General features: G+C 39.9%; 1 protein-coding gene across 1 annotated transcript in view; it reads left to right on the forward strand.

Moving 5' to 3' along the window:
* The first annotated feature begins 2,784 nt into the window (after nucleotides 1–2,784).
* Nucleotides 2,785–23,737, forward strand: part of SELENOT (selenoprotein T) — a 38,248-nt gene continuing 17,295 nt past the window's right edge. The window contains exons 1-5 of the mRNA XM_039480195.2: nucleotides 2,785–3,007; nucleotides 18,201–18,311; nucleotides 18,853–18,979; nucleotides 21,156–21,243; nucleotides 23,338–23,491. Coding sequence (XP_039336129.1) covers nucleotides 2,871–3,007; nucleotides 18,201–18,311; nucleotides 18,853–18,979; nucleotides 21,156–21,243; nucleotides 23,338–23,462 — 588 coding nt within the window. The 5' untranslated portion in view covers nucleotides 2,785–2,870 and the 3' untranslated portion in view covers nucleotides 23,463–23,491. The remainder of the gene's footprint in view (nucleotides 3,008–18,200; nucleotides 18,312–18,852; nucleotides 18,980–21,155; nucleotides 21,244–23,337; nucleotides 23,492–23,737) is intronic.

Consider the following 23,737-nt stretch of genomic DNA (forward strand, 5'->3'; position numbering starts at 1 on the left):
CCAGGCACAGGCTTCCTCAGCATTTCCCACTGGGGACTACACAGGGGTTCCCTCACTCTTTCTCTCTCTGGCAGTGAAGGTGTGGTATGTCTCTGTCCAGGGAAGCCCCTTTGAGTTTCAGGGTCTGAGACTTTTATGGAGGGGCTGGTGACGTGGGCATATCCTACTATCCCTCCAGCACAGCAACCAAAACTTAAAACCCACAAAATAAAACCAGGTATACATCATTAGTCTTTTTCACTTTTATTTTTAGTAAGTAAAAAACAGTATCATACAGCATTAGTTCTGATGCTTGTGCAAAGCAACCTGATGCTAGTTATGATTTTGTTTGTTCTTACATTTGAGCTCTGTGTTTTTTAGATAACTGAATTTAAAAAGTCCTCATTCTGGAATTTATCATAGGCTCTTCCTCTAGCCCCTACCTTGTACAGAGGTTTGGTCCTTGCTTTTTAAGCTTGCTGGCCTAAACAACTTGCTGGTTAGGGTTCTCACCTCTGTGTAATGGCCTCCCAGGCACGAACAGTCTACTATCTGAACTTGCAAGGATGGCCTTGTCTATAATTCTGTTTAGGAGTTGGAGGTGGGAATGGTAACAGAAAAACCTAAGCAAGGCTAGGCACAGTGGCTCATACCTATAATTTCAGCACTTTGGGAGGCTGAGGTGGGCGGATCAGTTGAGACTGGGAGTTTGAGACCACCCTGGGCAACATGGTAAAACCTCATCTCTGCTAAAGATACAAAAATTAGCTGGTCATGGTGGCATGTGCCTATGGTGCCAGCTACTCAGGAGGCTGAGGCGTGAGAATTGCTTGAATCCAGGAGGCAAAGGTTGCAGTGAGCTAAGATCGTGCCAGTCCAGCACGTTTCCACCTCATTTTACCCAGTCCCTACACAAGATGAACTCACTCTGGTTTGAACACCTCTGACTGTAGAACCGCTCAGCACCCCAGTTCCATTTTCCAAATCATCCAATCAAGCCCCAGATCCTAACACCTCCTTATTGAGTCTTCTCATGGTTTCCCGTGGTGTGCGTTCCTCTGTCTTAGTCCATCTTGGACTGCTATAACAGAATAACTGAGATTGGGTAATTAATAAAGACAGAGATTTATTTCATAGTTCTGGAGGCTGGAAATTCCAAGATCAAGGGCTCCACATCTTATAGGGGCTTTGTGTTCTATCATCCAGTGGTGGAAGGTAAATGTGCAGGAGAGTGCAAGAGTGAAAGAGCAATAGGTAGAAATTGAAGACTTAAACCCTTTCATATTTGGCATTAATCCATTCATGAGGGTGGAGCCCTCCCATTAGGCCCCATCTCCCATTAGGCACCACCTTCCAACACTGTCGCGATGGGTATTAAATTTCCAACACATGCTTTTTGGGGGACATATTCAAACCATAGCATCCCTTTTGCTGCAATTAATCATAAACAAAATTGTTCAATTGCTAGTGTGATTCTGGTCTTAGTCTTTGACATGTCCTAAAAGACATATCAACCAATGACAATGTGTAAATTTCACTTTGATCTTGATTTGAACAAATGAACAGTAGGAAAATAAGTAGTTATTAAGACCACAGGATAAATTTGAACACTGTCTAATATTAAGCAATTACTATTTTTTTAAAGGTGAGATAATGATACTGTAGTCATTTTTTTTTTCAAATAATAGTTTTTTTTAGAAGTATATGCTTAAATAATTGTAAGCCAGGTGTAGTTGCCTGTGCCTGTATTCCCAACTACTTGGGAAGCTGAGGCAGGATTGTTTGAACCCAGGGGTTTCAGCCTGCAGTGAGCTATGATCATGCTACTGCACTCCAGCCTGGGTAACAGTGAGACCATGTTAAAATATATATATATATAGATTCAATGATAGGATGTCTGAGATTTGCTTCCAACTATGACTAGGAAGGGAAGCAGTGTTTAGAGATATACACAAATCAAAATTGTCAAAATGTTAGTAACTGTTAAAGCTTGCTAAGGTAGTTATTCTATTTTTATATATGTTTGGAATTGTCCAAAGTTTGTTGTTTTGTTTTGTTTTGTTTTGTTTTGAAACGGAGTCTCGCTTTGTCGTCAGACTGGAGTGCAGTAGCACGATCTCAGCTCACTGCAACCTCCGCCTCCCGGGTTCAAGCGATTCCCCTGCCTCAGCCTCTCGAGTAGCTGGGACTATAGGTGCGCGCTACCACGCCCGGCTAAATTTTTCTTGTATTTTAGTAGAGACAGGGTTTCACCATTTTGGCCAGGATGGTCTCGATCTCCTGACCTTGTAATCTGTCTACCTCGACCTCCCAAAGTGCTGGGATTACGGGCATGAGCCACAGTGCCCGGCCAAAGGTTTTTTAAAAACTTATGTTTAATATTCTTTTAAGAGAAAACAATATTGTAAGATCAAAGAAAAGGCCATAATAGGGCACTCCAAAAATTTCAGCATTACTATCCTGAGGGTCAGGAGTCTCCTCCCTTCTATCTGCCAATACGTACTGGAATCAGGGTTGTCAAATAGAAGATGTTTCCAAGTGTCTTAGGCAGATAAATGGATCAATTACTAAAACTGGATGCAGAACTCAAATCTGCCTCATACATAAGCCGTGTGACACCCCACCAGCGACTTTGCTCCCTGTCTGCCTTTCTCATGCCGTCCCACGGTCTGCCACACTACCAACATGGTGGTGAGTCGGGACAGTGAAACAGGTCGGCTCTTTTTTTCCGGGAGTGTGCGCAGGCGCCGGGCCGCGCAGGCGCATTCCTGCTCCCCTCCCCCCCCGACCTTGGCTAATCGCGCCTGCGCTGTGAGGAGCAGCTCGCGCCTGGGCTTTGAGCCGGCTGCAGTATCAGTCTGAGGTCTGCCGAAGCGGCTGGCTCAGTTAAGATGAGGCTTCTGCTGCTTCTCCTGGTGGCGGCGTCAGCGGTGGTCCGGAGCGAGGCCTCGGCCAACCTGGGCGGTGTGCCCAGCAAGAGATTAAAGATGCAGTACGCCACGGGGCCGCTGCTCAAGTTCCAGATTTGGTGAGTATGTGCACTGGGCCCCGGCCTCCCCGCCGTGCTTCTGCTCGGCGCCGCTGGCTACGCGACGCCCCGGCTTCGCGGCCTAGCTGGCTGTATCTTTGGCCCTGCGGCACGGTGCCGGCGCCCTTCCACAGCCGGCCTTCTCGCGGTCAGGCCGCCCTCCTTTCTTCCGAGTACAACTGCTGACTTGTTTTTTTGCCTCCTGCAACGGTGGGAATGGGGAAGGAGGGCACGAGAAGGTTAAACGCTGAGAGGCAGAGACGGGGGGGGGGACACCTGTTAGTACGGAGGACCAGTCGGCAGCGTCACGCCATAGCCACCCCGGCTGCCTGCGGAGATGGGGATGAGTAGGCGCCGCGTCGGCGGAGGAGCGCCAAGCATTTGTCACTCATTTCACTTTTCCTGCCTTCTTTTCCGGGGTTATGCCGGGCGGCCTCGCTGCCTGGCTATGTGAAGGTTAATTCGGGTCGTTGGAGAGGACCCGGCAGTGACAGACGCCGTTTTTCTCCTGGACTTGTTGGGGGCACTGTTGAGTGTTGAGGGGCGACGGACTGCTGGAGGGCGCGGAGGGGAGGTCTAGGGATGCTGGTTCTCAGTTTGCGATTTCCAAAAGTGTCCGAAAAGGAGCGCGTTGTTCTTCTCAACTTAGGCAGTTTGCTCGCACTCCCGCCTCACCTGCCTCTCAGGAGTTGCCTGCTCAGCATCTCGTTTTTCCCTTCAGTTTTCTTGTGTACTTGGAAGAAAGATCTCGGCAGTTTTCGGCAGTGTTCATATAAATGATTTTGTTTTTAACCAAATAGGCATTAGAAGCAGGGGAGCGATGCATTTTGTAAGGTAAATGGGGTTGGAAGTGGGGATTGAAAGGCTCTGTAGATTAGGGAAGAAACACAAAAATTGTAGAATTACAGAAATGAGAATCTTATACCCCCAAAGGTGACATTTTCTCAGGATAAGCTGACCATCCCAGGACAACCAGATTACTAAATCATCAGAGTCCTGATATATTGGAATGTTGGTGTTGGACATCATTCATTTAAAACCGTCTTTTAAGAACTTAATGTATTAGTATATTAAAGTTTAGATTTTCTACTTACCCAACTATTTGCTTACTCGTTGAAGACAAAGGAAATCCTTAAAATAATTAAAACATCAGTTTAAGGTGATGTTAAAGAGAGTTAGAAAATATGTTGGTGAGACTTTATTTTTGGTGAAAACTAAAAACATTGCAATTTCTCCTGGTTAAAAACAGAACAACTCCCTGTACAGTGTACTATGTGCCGGGAATATATAATCTTTTATGTAATATTGCAAATGGGAGGATGATTTAACCATTAACATCATTAACTTTTTTTTTTTTTTTTTTGAGATGGAGTTTCGCTTTTGCTGTGGCAAGATCTCGGCTGACAGCAACCTCCGCCTCCCGGGTGCAAGCAGTTCTCCTGCCTCAGCCTGCCGAGTAGCTGGGATTACAGGCATGGGCCACCAGGCCTGGCTGATTTTGTAATTTTAGTAGAGGTGGGGTTTCTCCGTTTTGGTCAGGCTGGTCTTGATTTCCCGACCTCCTGTGATCCTCCCGCCTCCACCTCCCAAAGTGCTAGGATTACTTTGGGCAGTCTGGACATTTTAATGATGTTGACACTTGGAATCCATGAAGATGGAATGTTTTTCCATTTGTTTGTGTCATCTGTGATTTCTTTCAGCAGTGTTTTGTAGTTCTTGTAGAGTCTTCCTTCTTCTTGATTAGATATATTTCTAGGTATTTTATGTCTTTTGTGGTTATCATAAATGGGATTGCATTTTTTGGTTTTCTGCTTGAACGTCACTGGTGAATAGAAATGCTACTTTTTTTTTTTTTTTTTTTTTTTTTAAATAGACAGGGTCTTGTTCTGTTGCCCAGGCTGGAGTTGCTGGATTTCATAATGTCAGACTGTAACAAAATTAGTTAAATGGTGCAATCACAGCTTACTGCAGCCTCAGCGTCCTGGGCTCAGCTGATTCTCTGGCCTCACCCCTGGAGTAGCTAGGACTACAAAACGCACGGCATCACATGTTACTATTGATTTTCATATGCTGAAACTTGACTGAAGTAATTCATCTGGTTTAGGAGCCTTTTGGCAGAATCTGTAGGGTTTTCTAGGTATGGAATTATATACCAACAGTAAGTCACGCCTGTAATCTCCGCACTTTTGGGAGACCAAGGCGGGAGAATCACTCGCAATCAAGAGTTTGAGACCAAACTCTGGGCAACATGGTGAAACCCTGTCTGTACTAAAAATAAAAATACAGAAATTAGCTGGGTATGGTGATGCATGCCTGTAATCCCAGCTACTCGGAGGCTGAGGTGAGAGAATCGCTTGAACCCGAGAGACAGAGGCTGCAGTGAACCAGGATCACGCCACTGCATTCCAGCTTGGGTAACACAGTGAGACTCTGTCTCAAAAGAAAAACAAACAAAAACCTAGAATTCTGTCATCCGCAAAGGCAGATAATTTGACTTCCTTTTTTTCCGTTTAGATCACATTTTTTTCTTTCTCTTGCCTGATTGCTCTGCCTAGGACTTCCAGTATTACAAGTGGTGATAGTAGACATCCTTGTTTTGTTCCAGTTCTTAGGGGGAATGCTTTCAACTTTTGCCCAATTCAGTATGATGTTGGCTATGTGTTTGTCATAGATGGCTCTCACTATTTTGAGGTATGTTCCTTTGTTTAAGTCGTTGAGGGTAAAACTTAAGTTTTGAATACACTGTGCCATCAGTAACTTTTCAGCCTGGACTCCGGGCCACTACAGGTGGGACTATAAACTTCCAGAATTCTGTGTGTTGCTGTTCATTCTCTTCTTGCTGCCCTGTTACCCTGAAACACCCTCACTACTTATTCTGTTGATGTTTTCTTTTTTTTTTTTTTTGACTGGGTCTCACTCTGTCAACCAGGCTACGGTGCAGTGGTGCAGTCATTGCTCACTGTAGCCTCGACTACCCAGGCTCAAACCATTCTCCCACCTCAGCCTCTCAAGTAGCTGGGACTACAGGCACACACTACATGCCTGGCTAATTTTTTTTTTTTTTTTTTTTTGTAGAGAAGAGGTTTTGCCATATTGCCAAGCTGGTCTTGAACTCCTGGGCTCTAACAGTCCTCCTGCCTCAGCCTTCCAAAGTTCTGTGATTGCAGGCAAGAGCCACCTTGCCCAGCCTTGGTGTTTTCTTTCTTTTTAAAGCATCCTCTGTCAGGATATAGAAAATTGGGAATGGGAGCATGGATAGTACCTTACTTCACTGAAGTTGACCAGCTATTCAGTTCTCCCTTTGGGACGAGCCTTAGGTCTATGAGCTTTCACATAGGAATTTTCCTGAAGCATAGTTTAGGTAATTTTTCTTAATCTTGACCTTTCTGTCTACCTTATAATTAATAAAAATTTCTCCTAGGTTTTGCAATTAGGTTGTTGGTTAGTGTCAGTGTTTGGTATGATTTATTTTTGTGAATTTTTATGATTTCAGAATTTGAGTAGGAATTTGATAAAGGCTATGTACCAAAATTACATTATGTTAGAGAATTTCAGTAATGGTTTTTTTTTTGGATGGAGTTTCGCTCTTGTTACCCAGGCTGGAGTGCAATGGCATGATCTCGGCTCACCGCAACCTCCGCCTCCTGGGTTCAGGCAGTTCTCCTGCTTCAGCCTCATGAGTAGCTGGGATTACAGGCACGTGCCACCATGCCCAGCTAATTTTTGTATTTTTAGTAGAGACGGGGTTTCACCATGTTGACTAGGATGGTCTTGATCTCTTGACCTCGTGATCCACCCGCCTCTGCCTCCGGAAGCGCTGGGATTACAGGCTTGAGCCACTGCGCCTGGCCTCAGTAATGTTTTAAAAGGTAATTTTGACTGGTAGAAAAAAAATGTGGAACAGAGTGAATGGTATCAAAGATTCCCATAGTAGTTATATGAATGAAAATGGAACCCAACTGTTTTACTTATGATTGGTCTCTATTGTCACATTACGGTGCTTGCTTTTGAAGGTAGCTTAACTAATTTTGTTATAGTTTTTCAGTATAAAACCTAGCATTTGTACCACAAGGAAGAGAGTCTTTTCATTAGGTATAAAAGTACCCTTTTCTTACACTTTGACAAGGTGTTCATCTGATAAATAGTTGTGTCATTAAGCAGAATTACTTACGGTTGATTTGACCTGGTTATCTCAGCACTACAGATTCATGATGTTACCTGTGTTTGATTTATCTTTCAGGTTTGCATCTTGTTAACTAAAAACAGCCATAACATTTCAGTCAGTCTATTGAACTGGGTTCTTCTTTCATTATTTTCAATTTTGCTGGTATAGAGAAGGAAAGAATAGAGTGTATATAATTGATGACCTAAGAGAAGTGCAGTAGAAAGATATACCAGTGAAATTATAGTTCTTTCTTTCCTTGCTCTTTAATTTGTGTTTGTAATTTGTCCACTGCTCTCTGGACCTGCTTCTGTTTTACTTTATAATTGCTCCCCAGGGTTCGCTGTCTGTTTGTCTCTCTGAAATTAGATTGTGAACTTCTTCAGGAAAGGAGACTAAAAAAGGTTTTATTAACATTTAAAGTATCTAAATGTTAACATTTTTCTAATAATGGTGCTGAGGGCCAGGACACAAAGTCAAGCATCTCCCGGAGCCGGGACCCAGCTCACTGTCAAATGGGGACTTCAGCTTTTGTGGGTTTTTTTTTTTTTGAGACAGAGTCTCACTCTGTCACCCAGGCTCAATCTTGGCTCACTGCAACTTCTGCCTCCTGGCTCAAGCGATCCTCCTGCCTCAGCCTCCTGAGTAGCTGGCATTCCAGGCACCCGGCACCGCACCCAGCTAATTTTTTATTTTTAGCAGAGACAGGGTTTTGTCATGTTGGCCAGACTGATCTTGAACTCCTGACCTTAAGTGATCTTCCCACCTCAGCCTCCCTAAGTGCTGGCATTAGAGGCATGAACCATGGTGCCAGGCTGTATATTTTTTTAATGTTGGTCATTCTTTCTAATGTTAAGACCCTTTACCTTATTTTTTCTTTGAGAAGATTTAGATTTTGGTGTCTCATATAATTTGGGTAGTCTCACATAATTTCGATTCTTTTTTTTTTTTTTTTTGAGACAGAGTTTCACTCTTGTTACCCAGGCTGGAGTGCAATGGCGCGATCTCGGCTCACCGCAACCTCCGCCTCCTGGGCTCAGGCAATTCTTCTGCCTCAGCCTCCTGAGTAGCTGGGATTACAGGCACGTGCCACCATGCCCAGCTAATTTTTTGCACTTTTAGTAGAGACGGGGTTTCACCATGTTGACCGGGATGGTCTCGATCTCTCGACCTCGTGATCCACCCGCCTCGGCCTCCCAAAGTGCTGGGATTACAGGCTTGAGCCACTGCGCCCGGCAATTTCGATTCTTATTCTGGATCTGCCACCTAGTAATGATATGACTAAAACAAGTTAATCTCTCTGAGTCTGCTCATTTATAAAATGGGCATGATAGAACTTCACAGGATTGTCTTGAGGGTTGAATAAGAATATAATATAGCTAGCTAGCTAGTTTGTTCAAGGACATAGGTATCTGATAAATCTTAATGTTTTTTCCCCCTTTGGATGAGTTAGAACAGAAATAAGAGTTGAAACTGGTAAGCCTGTTTTGTCCATCTTCTTCTTTTTTTTTTTTTTGATACGGAGTTTCACTCTTGTTACCCAGGCTGGAGTGCAATGGCGCGATCTCGGCTCACCGCAACCTCCGCCTCCTGGGTTCAGGCAATTCTCCTGCCTCAGCCTCCTGAGCAGCTGGGATTACAGGCACGCACCACCATGCCCAGCTAATGTTTTGTATTTTTTAGTAGAGACGGGGTTTCACCATGTTGACCAAGATGGTCTCGATCTCTTGACCTCGTGATCCACCCGCCTCGGCCTCCCAAAGTCCTGGGATTACAGGCTTGAGCCACCGCGCCCGGCCTTCTTCTTTTGCCTATAGTGAAAAAGCCACTTTTGTTATATTCTGTACTAGCCTCCAGAGTTCGTTTTGTTTTAGCTTTTATTTTAATTAGCCCAGTTTATTTTTGGTTATGTTCATCTCTTGTGCTTATCCTTTAGACATATTTTCTAGAACCAAAAAGTCATGTTTCTGAAGCAGACTTTTTAAAAGATACTTTATATTTTTCATCAAGATTGTTTGTGACTCTAGGTAGAATCCCTTCCCACACACAGACTCCAGCTTATTTATTTTGCAGGATCTAATTAGAGTTCTTGGTATTATTTGCATTTTTACTGTACCTTCTTGAAGGTGAAAGAGTTCAAAAGACTAAAGATATAAAGGTTTTTGAGCAGAATTAGACATAAAACTCTGTCATAGTTTGGTGTTCCTATAACAAAATAACAGACAAGGTAATTTATAAAGAAAACTTTATTTCTCTTAGTTTTGGAGGCCAGGAAGCCCGCTGTCTAGGTGTAGGCATTTGGTGAGGGCCTTCTTGCTGAGTCATCTCATGGTGAAAGTTCAAAGAGAGGGCAAGAGAAAGTAGGTGATTGAACCTGTAGCCTTATCTCCCATTAGGCGCTGCCTCTCAACAGTGTTGCATCAGGATTACTTTCATGCTATGCTTTTTATAGGATATAAACCATAGCATAAAGATACTTGTTAAAATTTTAAATTACTGCTAAAGCAAGTTTCTTTGTTATATGTGGAAAGCATTGCCTAGTAATAATCTTAAGGTAGTTTTCTGAGAAAAAAAATATGGGGAGAGGACATAGTACAAACATCTTAATACTTTAAAAAATTTGTTTCATGGAGTGGTATGTGATACAATTTGCAGTTGCACAAAAGTGAATAAAGGAAGATAATTGTAAAATTTGAGGCAGCAAAAGTTAAATACTCTAGGGACATTCTCTTCACTAAACTATTTAGAGGATGGGAACTTTTTTTTTTTTTTTTTTTTTTTGAGACGGAGTTTCGCTCTTGTTACCCAGGCTGGAGTGCAATGGCACGATCTCGGCTCACCACAACCTCCACCTCCTGGGTTCAGGCAATTCTCCTGCCTCAGCCTCCTGAGTAGCTGGGATTGCAGGCACGTGCCACCATGCCAAGCTAATGTTTTGTATTTTTAGTAGAGACGGGGTTTCACCATGTTGACCAAGATGGTCTCGATCTCTTGACCTCGTGATCCACCCGCCTCGGCCTCCCAAAGTGCTGGGATTACAGGCTTGAGCCACCATGCCCGGCCTTTTTTTTTTTTTTTTTTTTTTTTTTAGAGAAAAAGACTCAGAGATGATTGAGAGGTTCGGGTTAATTAATGTGATGGTACATTCATCTCATTAGGTTCCTTAAGATTCTCAACACATGGTGTGTTGGCCACTTGATTTGATTCACAGGTTTTTTGGAGTGAGGATCTTTATAAGATGGCTCTTCTCCTCTTGAAGACTGGCAGTAGTTATAGGTACAGATGGATATGTTACTGGTTTCGTGCCAGATGCCAAAGAGGAATGGTAGTGAAGCCACCCTGGCCACAGGAGAAAGCACATGCAGTTATTCATCAAGAGACAGTATATTTTAGGTTTATTTAAAAAAAAAAAAAATCCAAGGCTTTGGGATCAAGAGAAGGTAAGGTGCTATTGAACGGTTTTGAGTAGTGACAGCACAATGCCAGAAAAAGATGAATTGGGCTTATAGATGCTGTTATAATAAACGTTATACAATAAGAATGCTAACAAGTACAAAGAAAATAGATATATAAAACGTTTAGAGTTAGTTGGCTATTCTGTTGGAGATTCTTAGGAGGTAGGTGGGGGATGAGTAGTGAGAGGAAGCTCAAGTGAGGCACATCCTTCCTACTAGTAATTCTTAGAAGCTACAGATTAGCTTGTCAGATTTAAAATCTTAGTCAAAATAAGTAAACCTGAGGTTTCTTGCTTAGAAAAGCAGGTCAGATGTGACCAGAAATTGAGTTGTTTTTTATTTTTTTAATGGAGGATTTTAGAGAGAAGGAAATAGTATAGAATTTAGAGCTAGAAAGGCTCTTAAACATGAAAATATGAAAAGTAGACTTTGTAGGTTTATCTAAGGTTTTCATTTAGTGGGATCTAGTTCTGAGCTAGAACTAAGATTCAGGGTTTCTCTTTCATTATTAGTTCAGCTAGGAAGAATATTTAGAGAAGCCAGGGTAAATAAGATGAACCTTGATAGGTATAGGAAAGAGATAAGAGAACAAAAATGCAGTAGTTAAGATGGAAGAATTTTAAAATCATTTTTATGAGAAATAGATATTATTGGCTGGGCAGGGTGGCTCACGACTATAATCCTAACACTTTGGGAGGCTGAGGTGGGCGGATCACCTGAGGTCAGGACTTCAAAACCAGCCTGGCCAACATGATGAAACCCTGTCTCTACTAAAAATACAAAAATTAGCCGGCATGGTGGTGCATGCTTGTAATCCCAGCTACTCGGGAGGCTGAGGCAGGAGAATCACTCAAACCTAGGAGGCAGAGGTTGCAGTGAGCTGAGATCATGCCATTATACTCCAGCCTTGGCTATAGAGCAAGACATCATCAAAAAAAGAAAAAAAAATGGATATTATTAATTTATAATTTATGATATGTTTCACAGAGGGCTTGAAGTGAGAAAATAATTGAAATGATACAGACGATGTAAATATTTCTGTAAAACATCTGTTGAAATTGATTCTGTAATTCATTGTCATTTGAATAAAGTGGGCCTGTGTCAATATTAATCAAGTGCTATTTGAATGTCTACTTTGTACCAGGCACTGGGTACAAGGAATATTATATATATATATATATATATATATATATATATATATATATTTGGGGAGAATATATTATTCTGGTTGGATCTTGAAGAATAAGCAAGAATTAGGTAATAGGAAATTGAACAGTATTTTAGGGATGGTGACTGTGAGCAAAGGTATGGAGTCAGAAATATATAAGGCATAATTGAGGATAGGAAGTTGAATTACCCAGTTTCACTGGAAGACTCAGGGCAGTAATTAAGTTGGTAATAATGAGTAATATAGATTTTTTTTTTGTTTTGAGACGAAGTCTTACTCTGTCATCCAGGCTGGAGTGCAATGGTGCGATCTTGGCTTACTGCAGTCTCCACCTCCTGGGTTCAAGCAATTCTCCTGCCTCAGCCTCCCAAGTAGCTGGGATTACAGACACTTGCCACCGCACCTGACTAATTTTTGCATTTTTTTTTAGTAGAGATGGGGTTTCACCCTGTTGGCCAGGCTGGTCTCGAACTCCTGACCTCAGGTGATCTGCCTGCCTCAGCCTCCCAAAGTGCTGGAATTACAGGCATGAGCCACCGTGCCTGGCCATAGATTTTTATCCAGCTAGAAGTTTAACTTTAGTGCTCTGAGGACTATGAAAGTGAGAAATGTTGTTTTTGTTGTTGTTCTTTTTTGTTTTTGTTCTTACTCTATCATCCAGGCTGGAGTGCAGTGGCACAATCTTGGTTTACTATAGCCTCTGCCTCCCAGGCTCAAGCAGTCCTCCCAAGTAGCTGGGACTATAGGTACTTACCACCATACACAGCTAATTTTTGTATTTCTTTTTTTTTTTTTTAAGACAGAGTTTTGCTCTTGTTACCCAGGCTGGAGAGCAATGGCACGATCTCGGCTCACCGCAACCTCCGCCTCCTGGGTTCAAGCAATGCTCCTGCCTCAGCCTCCTGAGTAGCTGGGATTACAGGCACGCACCACCATGCCCAGCTAATTTTTTGTATTTTTAGTAGAGATGAGGTTTCACCATGTTGACCAGGATGGTCTCGATCTCTTGACCTTGTGATCCACCCGCCTCGGCCTCCCAAAGTGCTGGGATTACAGGTTGGAGCCACCGCGCCCGGCTCTTTTTTTTTTTTTTGAGACGGAGTTTCGCTCTTGTTACCCAGGCTGGAGTGCAATGGCACGATCTCGGCTCACCGCAACCTCCGCCTCCTGGGTTCAAGCAATTCTCCTGCTTCAGCCTCCTGAGTAGCTGGGATTACAGGCACGTGCCACCATGCCCAGCTAATTTTTTGTATTTTTAGTAGAGACGGAGTTTCACCATGTTGACCAGGATGGTCTCGATCTCTCGACCTCGTGATCCACCCGCCTCGGCCTCCCAAGGTGCTGGGATTACAGGCTTGAGCCATAGCGCCTGGCCAATTTTTGTATTTCTTGTAGAGATGGGGTTTCGCCATGTTACCCAGGCTGGTTTCAAACTCCTGAGCTCAAGCAGTACACCAGCCTCAGCCTCCCAAAGTGTTGGGATTACAGGCGTGAGCCACTGCACCCAGCCGAAGGGAGAAATATTTTTACACAGGTGAATGCTGTGATGGAATCTATACTCAGGCAGTTGAATTGATTGGAGGAAGGATAGGTGGAAAGCAGCATACCAGTTATTATAATAGTTGTAAGGCAACTCTGGGCATGTGGTGGTAAGTTCAGTTGTAATAGAAAAAGCAAATAATGGAGCTGAGTTGGTGGACTGTTAGGAGAGAAGCAGGCTGGATATGTAAGGAATATTATATTCAAACTGCGTTTGTTTCACTCAGTCTGTGTTCCTGTTTTTCCTCTCATCTCTCTCCAACCTGTGTTTCTTATAACTAGTCTTAAATCTTTTCTCTTATTTAGTAATTATGGAAATACTTAAAAAATTTTTTTTTAAACAAATTCAGGAGGATCACTTGAGGCCAGGAGTTTGAATCCACCGTGGGCAACATAGTGAGAGCTCATCTGTACAAAAAATTAAAAAACAGCTGGCCATAGTGGCACATGCCTGTAGTGCCAGCTACTGAGGAGGCTGAGGTGGAAGGATTGCTTGAGCTCAGGAGTTTGAGGCTGCAGTGAGATGTGATTGTGCCATTGCCCTCCAGCCTTGGCAACAGTGTGAGACCCTATCTCAAAAACAATTCACTCCATATTTAACATTCTTTTGACATTAATTGATATTTTAAAATTTCTGCTTAATTCTTACCTTCATTATTTCATCTCCATGTTTTTCTCCCTAAAGTGATTCACTAATGTTGTATTACTCTTATACTATTTATGATTTGATAAACCCAAAATTCAATTAATTTGTTTCTATTCTCTTCATTTTGTGTGTGTGTTATTCTTGTGGTCCCTACTTTTTGGTCTTTCTATACTTTTGGCATAACATTTCAGGAAATATTTTTTCTTTTCTTTTCTTTTTTTTTTTAAATGCTTTTGACTGTATTTATTTGAGACAGGGTCTCACTCTGTTGCCCAGGCTGGAGTGCAGTAGCGCAATTTGGGCTCACTGCAACCTCCACCTCCTAGGCTCAAGTGATTCTCCCATCTCAGCCTTTTCAGTATCTGGGACTAAGGTGCCTGTCACTATTCCTGGCGAATTTTTGTAGAGATGGGGTTTCACCATATTGCCCTGGCTGGTCTCAAGCTCCTGGGCTTAAGTGATCCACCTGCCTGGGCCTCCCAAAGTGCTAGAGTTACAGGGTTAACCCACTGCATCCACCCAAGAAATATTCTTCCTGGGGAAACAATTTTATCTCTTTACTCTGGGAAGTATTTTTATTAACAGATTTATATTGTATTAGCCACTCAATAAAAGTGACTTGATGAAAGTGTTTAATAAATGGTGACTTACCTACATCTTGAAGTAATTTAATTAGCTCTTGTTAAAAGAGCAACAATTGACTCCGTAGAGTAGCATATCTCTGTATTACTAGAAAGGGATTTGCAAAGTAATAGGACTTAAGATTATCTTTTTAGGAGTTTGGTTTAATTCCTAAAGACATTTAGTCCAGGGGCAGAAGGATAGACATCATACTAAAAATGGTGCAACAATTTTAGTATGTTCATATATTTATTTGGAGGTGTACTGAGAGAGGCAGTTTTACTCACTGACCCAGAAAGAGTGGAATAATTTGAAAGAACTGGGTGAGGTGGTAGAGGTTGATGGTTACTAGCTCTTTACCTTGTATGCCTTTAACATTTGTTCACCTTGATATGTTACATTTTGTGTATTACTACATTTTGGAAAACATCTGTTGATAGTGATGATTGCTGCTTCATGACAGAAAAATTATTTTAGGAAAAGCAATGATATAGGAAAAAAGTTTCTTGGTTTTTCTTCACAAGTCTGGAGGCAAATACAAGGAGGAATATGCATAAGTAAACTTGTCTAAAAGTATGTTGTGGCTGTCTTATAAACCACTTTATTTTTCAGAAGTAAGAAAAGTTCAGTTTTAAAGTCTTTTTTGGAATCTAAGATTATTAACTAATTCTATTTGGAGTTTCACACAAAGTTCTAAGATTTAATTGAAGATTTAGGGCCAGATGAGTGAAGTAGATTTATGCTTCTAAACACAGTAGCCAGAGAAGTGGGTGACTGGGGGAATCTGACTGATAGTTCAGCCTCCGCATATGCACATCTCTAGTTGAGTCTCTTACCCTTAAGGGACTTCTTGGGGCTCACAAACTTGGTCCTCGCAGAAGAATCTCTATATCTTCATCATGGAAGAACCAGGAGGCCAATTGTATGGGGTACCTGATGATGGCATTATGGACAAAGGGAACTTACTTTCTGGACATAGTAAGGGTAGCTCTTGAATCATCTAATCTAATTATTGAATTTGGGTTCTAGTGGAAAGGGCCTAGGACCCCAAATCACAAAGACTATGTTCTGGTCCCAGCCCTGGCACCGGACGGTGTCTGTTTTACCCACCACTAAATACTCACTGCCTAATATAGTGCTTGCCATGTAATAGACATTCAGTAAGTATTTGAGTGAGTGAAATAGTACATTGGATGCATAACTTCGGAAAAGTCACTTGATCTCTCTGGATTTCGTTTTTTCCCTCTTCATCTATAAAAGTAACATATTTTGACTAAATTAACCAAGTCTCTAGTTCTCAAATTACTGCATTAAAAGTTAGATACAATTATTTTAGATAATCAACTCCATTGTAAACACCAGTGTAAACTTGGGCATTGATATCAGGTAGCATTTCTTGATTTTAAGATAGGATTAGGCCTATCTTAAAAAAAAAGATAGGATTAACATTAAAACATTAAAACATTAAAAGTTAGATACAATTATTTTAGATAATCAACTCCATTGTAAACACCAGTGTAAACTTGGGCATTGATATCAGGTAGCATTTCTTGATTTTAAGATAGGATTAGGCCTATCTTAAAAAAAAAGATAGGATTATAGGTTATCTAGATTATTTCTATAAAACAAAAGCAATATTAAACTTTTTAAATATTTTCCTTTGCTTTTTGGTGTAAAGAAAGATTTATAAAATTTCTTACAGAGAAAGCAATTATGGCAGATTTTTTTTTTTTTTTTTTTTTTTTTGAGACGGAGTTTCGCTTTTGTTACCCAGGCTGGAGTGCAGTGGCACGATCTCTGCTCACCGCAACTTCCGGCTCCTGGGTTCAGGCAATTCTCCTGCCTCAGCCTCCTGAGTAGCTGGGATTACAGGCACGCGCCACCATGCCCAGCTAATTTTTGTATTTTAGTAGAGACGGGGTTTCACCATGTTGACCAGGATGGTCTCGATCTCTTGACCTCGTGATCCACCCACCTCGGCCTCCCAAAGTGCTGGGATTACAGGCTTGAGCCACCGCGCCCGGCCCTTTTTTTTTTTTTAAGAGACGGGGTTTCATCATCTTGGCCAGGCTGGTCTTGAACACCCAAACTTAGGTGATCCGCCTGGCTTGGTCTCCCAAAGTGCTGGGATTACAGGCCCGGCCTGTGGCAGAATATTAATAGGTGGTGAATCTAGGTGGTTTATGGAAGATCTTTATACTATTGTAACTTTTCTGTAAATTTGAAATTATATTAGTAATTTGAACTCAGAAAAGCCCAACATGTGGTTAGAAAGAATAAAAATTACAACATTGGTAATAATAAAACATTAGGTGAATGTTAAGGATAATATTTGGAGATTCATAAATTCATTTAAATATAGAGATTTGTATCTCTTTGCAAAATATTTAGACTTGTAAGGGGCATTCATTCTAAATGTAAAGGAAATATTCACTGTAAAGCAAGACTGCTAAGTTTCTCACTTTCTGCCCCACCCCCCCAAAAAAAACCTTGCATGTTTTCTTAAATTGAGATCTACTAATTTTACAGTTTTACCCTGTCAGATAATTTTACCCTGTCCATGCTGTTCCTCTGGGTTGGTAGTGGTGGTTACCAGTTTCTTCCTTGATTGACAAAGCTGGCACCTCAGGTTTTACTGTAACTTTAATTACTGAGCCTGCTACCTCTGTACCAAGTGGAAGCTTACAATATTTATCTTAACTTAGAATTTAGTGAACTTTAGTGTTTAACAATATTACCTGAATTTGTAAGCTCTTCTGTTGATATAATGGTACCATCTTCTTTTTTCTCATGTGCACTCTGGGGGCGTCTTTCTTTTTTTTTTTTTTTTTTGGCTGGGGCAATGTATATCTGAAAGTGAGTTGCTTAGAGACTTTAATAGAGATTATTGGATACTGTTGGCTTAGCTTAATCTCCAGAGTAATGAAAGGATTATCTGTCCATATTGTTGAAAATTATGTTCCTAATCTTTGTTTTCCTTTGCAAAGTAGAATCAAATTTTAGAGTTAGAAGGGATCTAAGAGTTTAGTCGAAGTTCCTTTTGTTGTGTTTGGGCAAACAAGTTTGCCTAGTTAAGAGCAGAATGGGAATAAGAACCAGAGTTTCGTTCTCTTATGCTTTGATTTTTTTTTTTTTTTTTAAGTCGTGTGTCCTAAATTTGAAAGTCTCTAATTCAGATGGATAAGAATTGTTTTCATTTCATTTCACTGTTTATACAAGTAATTGATACTCCTCCAAAAAGGCCAAATCTGTGTGAGAACTCAAAATATGCTCAATAGGTGTTTGCTGTTGTCCAACAGTAGTAACCGAAATCTGTAAAGTTTCATGTTCTTCTTTTTTTAACATAAAAAAAATTAGGCCACATATTGGCAAATACAAAGTTTAATGTTTTAATGGAAGGATTCATTTGAGGGTGCAGTAACTGAAATATGTGAAATACATTTTTAAAAACCTCCATGTATTTATCATCCTGATTCAATTATTAATTTGTGACTGATTTTGAGAAAAATTTGTAATGTTGATAATTTTTAGGCTTCATCTAACTGCAAAATAAATCTAGGTGTATTATAAGTGACTTAATGGAAACACTTATTTTTCTGCAGTGTTTCCTGAGGTTATAGGCGGGTATTTGAGGAGTACATGCGGGTTATTAGCCAGCGGTACCCAGACATCCGCATAGAAGGAGAGAATTACCTCCCTCAACCAATATATAGGTAAGAAATTTTAATAACTTGAAAAGAATTTATTTGACTTTTTAAATGTTTGTGAATTGGTTTAATTAGCTGCCCTTAGTTACTGTAATTACTTAGTTGGTTCTAATATACAGAGAATGCTATTTTATATATTAACAAGTTTATTTTTCTCAAATATAGAAGGCTTTTACTGTAAGAAGGAATAGGGTCATTTCAGAGATGGCAGCTCTTCTAAAGATGTGTTTTCTTACATATTTTTAATTGTAGAAATAGAATAGCAATCCTCAATTTTTATAGAACGTCAATGGTATTAAATTGTGTTTCATAAAATAATAGTGTTTTAAAAGACCAATTCTATATAATTTTGTAGTTTAATTTTTGTTGATTTTAAATATATTAAATATTTTTGTTTTAAAACGGCACAATAAACTTTAATTGCTTTTTCTATAAGTAACTTAGATTTGGTGTCTAGAAAAGTCTTTGCATACACTTGAATTACTAAATTTTAAAGTAGATTAGAAATTGTGGCTTCTGATGATTTTTTTTTCTTTTCTTTTGATAGACACATAGCATCTTTCCTGTCAGTCTTCAAACTAGTATTAATAGGCTTAATAATTGTTGGCAAGGATCCTTTTGCTTTCTTTGGCATGCAAGCTCCTAGCATCTGGCAGTGGGGCCAAGAAAATAAGGTATGTAACTTAATAGCTTTGGTAACTAGGTTTTTAGGTTGTCAATGAAGTATTCTAATGGATTTTCTTATTTTGAATACTTGTTATTGATTCACCTGTTAACATGTATTATATTGATTTGTACCAGTTTTATCTCTGGGCAAGTCACTTAACCTCCCTTGACCTTTGTTTCCATATTGATATATTATGAGTGATTAGGGCTTAACCTTTTTATTTTGAGAGGATATGTAGGTATTACTTTAGTATTACCAGGGCAGAAAATAATTTGTTATCTGATTTTGATTATATTACTTAGGTCAATTCATATCCAGCAAAACATAATATATACATAATGTGGGCCTTTTATACCAACTAATGAGGTATTAGTGGGTTGATTCACCTTAAAAAGGGGATTTCCATTAACTTGTGCTTATCAAAACTCCTCTCTTTTCAAATTCTTTGTCCTTTGCCTCTTCTGTTCATGGATCTGTTTTAATTGCCTGAAAGAAACAATTTAAATATACTCAAGAACTTTGTGCTGTTTCTCTTTTCCTTTGTTTTTGTAGGGTCTTGTTGCTATATACATTCTTTCTAGATTACTCTTATTTAAGTTAAAATCATTTTTTTTTCTTGAGGGCTCACCATCCTGTCTAAAATGGGTCTAACTTGTATTTTTCTCATGGATTAGATTTTTCTTATATTTTAATTCTAGGCCAAATACCTTTAGCAGACTCCTGCATAGCTGTACTTCTTTTTCTTAGGGAACCATTTCTTTCCAGTAACAGGCAAAACTACTTAACATAAATATCTTCAAGTGCTATCTCTAATTGAAATATATCTCTACCTTGTAGGTTTTATGACATTTCCTTGTGTATTGTTCCCAGGAAAATAGACTTAACATTCTCAAATGGTAGAGTTAATTCCTATAAAAACAAACCCCACCTAGCTCCTGTGGGTTAGTAGGGAAAGCTCTTTTTCGGCTGCTGTGAACGTTTGATTTATTTTTCTGAAACAGCTTGCTGTGAATTGGCATTCTCACTGCATCCTACTCTTAGTCCAGTGGTTTTGTTAAATTAAAACTTTTCTGTCCAATAAGGAATACCTAGTCACTTTTGGGAAAGAGTATAGATTTGCTTTGAAAGGTGAATGATTATACTTTAATATGCCAGTGCTTTCTTTTTTTTTTTTTTTTGAGACAGAGTTTCGCTCTTGTTACCCAGGCTGGAGTGCAATGGCACGATCTCGGCTCACCGCAACCTCCGCCTCCTGGGCTCAGGCAGTTCTCCTGCCTCAGCCTCCTAAGTAGCTGGGATTACAGGCACGCGCCACCACGCCTAGCTAATTTTTTGTATTTTTAGTAGAGACGGGGTTTCACCATGTTGACCAGGATGGTCTCGATCTCTCGATCTCGTGATCCACCCGCCTCGGCCTCCCAAAGTGCTGGGATTACAGGCTTGAGCCACCGCGCCCGGCCTAATATGCCAGTGCTTTCTAACCTACTTCTTTCTTAGTTTGACTTAAAATGGTTTGTTTGAAACATATGCAGTTTGTATTGAATATTATATGGAGTTGCTAATTTTGCATCACAAGTCTCTTATGAATTTATATGTATGTATGTATGTATATCTATATATATATATTTGAGATGGAGTCTTGCTCTGTGGCCCAGGCTGGAGTGCAGTGGCATGATCTCGACTCACTGCGACCTCCGCCTCCCAGGTTCAAACAGTTCTCTGGCCTCAGCCTCCCGAGTTGCTGGGACTACAGACACGTACCACCATGCCTGGCTAATTTTTTGTATTTTTAGTAGAGATGGGGTTTCACCGTGTTAGCCAGGATGGTCTTGATCTCCTGACCTTGTGATCCACCCACTTTGGCCTCCCAAAGTGTTGGGATTACAGTTGATATATTATAAAAATGGTAAAGTTAACTCTTCTTATGCATGTATTCTTTTGTTTAACTTATTAAGGCTATTATGAAATCTCTTAGAAATTCTGTGTACATTATGAATATCATCTATTAAATGCTTCAGTGTGTATAGAGTTGCAAATCAATACTGCTTTACTTTTGCTCTGTTTACGTTATCTGAATATATGAAATAGCAGTAATAGTTTTTATGGGAACTTTTTAAGTAGATTAAAAAGAGCGTTTACCAAAAGTGACTTTGCCTGCTGTACTTAATTATATTTTCTTTTAGGTCTATGCATGTATGATGGTTTTCTTCTTGAGCAACATGATTGAGAACCAGTGTATGTCAACAGGTGCATTTGAGATAACTTTAAATGGTAGGTTCTGAATAGTTTGCATTTTGTGATAGATTTTAAATGATTTATAATGAACTTCAAGCTTTTTAATTTTTTATAATGAGAGAAACTTCTTTAGTGTTTATATGAAACTTATTTGAAAGAAATTGAAAATTTAGGAGAGAGAAGAATTTAGAAAATTTTAACTTAATTTTTTTAACTTGCTCCCTCAACTTAATCTCTTTACCTCTACATGAACTTCACATTTTAGAATTCCTTGACGAGTTGGTCCTCTTCTTGGGTCAGATTGTCTCTGTGAACCTTATCTACTTCCATGGTTTTAAAATAACATCTGTATGATGATCCCTGAATGTGTATCTCTTAATCTCTCTCCTAAAATGCTGTGCTCAAGAATCTTAAACCTACTCTAAAATAAACTCTTGCTTACTTTTCCTACTGATAATGCCTGTACACTCTTTTGCTCCCCCTTTGACATTTCTCATTTATTTTGACACCATCATTTGTCTACTCAGTTGCCCAGAGACCTATGATAACATCACCATCTCCCCAGTCTCCATATTTAATGGATTACCAAGTCTTCTCAACTCAATCTCCTAAATTTTTCAAAAATCTACCTTCTGTTCATCTTCACTGCCACCACCCTAGTCCAGGCCACAATTAACTTGTTACTCTCTTTTACATTCTCTAAACCAGGGGTTGGCAAATATGGCCTGTGAGCTAACAATGTTTTTGACACTTTTTGGTTAAAAAAATAAAACTAATATTTTGTTACACATGGAAATTATATGAAATTCAAACTTCTGTATTTATAACTAAAGTTTTGAGTTGCATCAATGCAAACTTCATAGAAATTTATAAGTACGCACATAATGTTCTTGATTATTGTCTCTTGGTTCATAAAGTGTGAAATATTTACCATCTGCCTTCTTACAGAAAAACTTAACAATATCTGCTCTAAACAATAGCTTTTAAATGCAAATTTTATCTTGCATTTAAACGAGTGTTTCCAATTCGTTAAATGACATTACTTTGCTCTCAAGATAAAGACCAGAACATTTAATGTGGCCAAAAGGCTCTGCATGATCTAGTTTAGTGATTGTAAAGCTATGGTCCTATGAACCATATCCTCTGCTGCTTGTTTCGTAAATAAAGCATTATTAGAATGCAACCATGTCCATTTGTTTATATATTGCCTACAGCTGCGTTCAGGCCGCAAGCGCTGAATGGCTGTGGCAGAGACTGGTTATCATCCCCAGCCCAAAATGTTTACTTTCTGTCCCTTTACAGTTTGTTAGCCCCAGTCTAATCCTTTCTACCTTCCCACCCTCCCTTATATCATTTCTCTTCTATATTTCTTTCAGCTATGCTGATTTTCTCTTACTTTTCATATGCCTAGCTCCTTTCTGGCCTTTACATTTCTATTCTCTCTCCCTCAAAAGTTTTCTATTCAAATGAATCCCTACTCTGTTATGGTAATTTTTTCTTTTAGGTCTCAGTTTAAATAATATTATTTCTCTGACTAGTTAGGGACAGCCTTGTGTTTCTATGTCCCTCCTAGTACAGCAGTGCCTTCCACTTTTAATTCCTTTTTTTTTTTTTTTTTTTTTTTTGACATGGAGTTTTGCTCTTGTTACCCAGGCTGGAGTGCAATGGCACAATCTCGGCTCACTGCAACCTCCGCCTCCTGGGTTCAGGCAATTCTCCTGCCTCAGCCTCCTGAGTAGCTGGGATTACAGGCACGCGCCACCGTGCCCAGCTCATTTTTTGTATTTTTAGTAGAGATGGGGTTTCACCATGTTGACCATGATGATCTCGATCTCTTGACCTCATGATCCACCCGCCTCGGCCTCCCAAAGTGCTGGGATTGCAGGCTTGAGCCACCGCACCTGGCCTCCACTTTTAATTCTAAGTACACAATTGTAATTTTGTAGCTGTTTGTGTACTACTTTTGACATTCCGCCTACTAGAATGTAAATTCCCTAAGAGCAAGCAGTGTACTTTTTTCTCACTTTTGTATCCCCAGTTCTGTACATAGACGATAAGTATTTATGGAATGAATGCATATTATAAAATAATCCTTAATTTTTTGGGTGGTGGTGCCATTTATTTTTATAGATGTACCTGTATGGTCTAAGCTGGAATCTGGTCACCTTCCATCCATGCAACAACTTGTTCAAATTCTTGACAATGAAATGAAGCTCAATGTGCATATGGATTCAATCCCACACCATCGATCATAGCACCACCTATCAGCACTGAAAACTCTTTTGTAAGTTGTTTAAAATATTACTATGTATAGGTTTCTGTTAATCCTTATGAATCAGCAAGTTAGTAAATAATACATATATTATCACTTGAGTTTCCAATTTAAGATTAAACAGAGGGATGTGTTCTTCATTAAAATGTTGAAGTGTATGAAGAGAGTTTGGACCTGCCAAAATAAAGTCAGATTGTTAGTAGTTTTACCTTCAAGGCTTAATAATTGGATCTGTAACCTTATTTTCTTTACCCTAAA

This window comes from Saimiri boliviensis, chromosome 9 (assembly GCF_048565385.1).
Source record: "Saimiri boliviensis isolate mSaiBol1 chromosome 9, mSaiBol1.pri, whole genome shotgun sequence".
NCBI classification, from domain to species: domain Eukaryota; kingdom Metazoa; phylum Chordata; class Mammalia; order Primates; family Cebidae; genus Saimiri; species Saimiri boliviensis.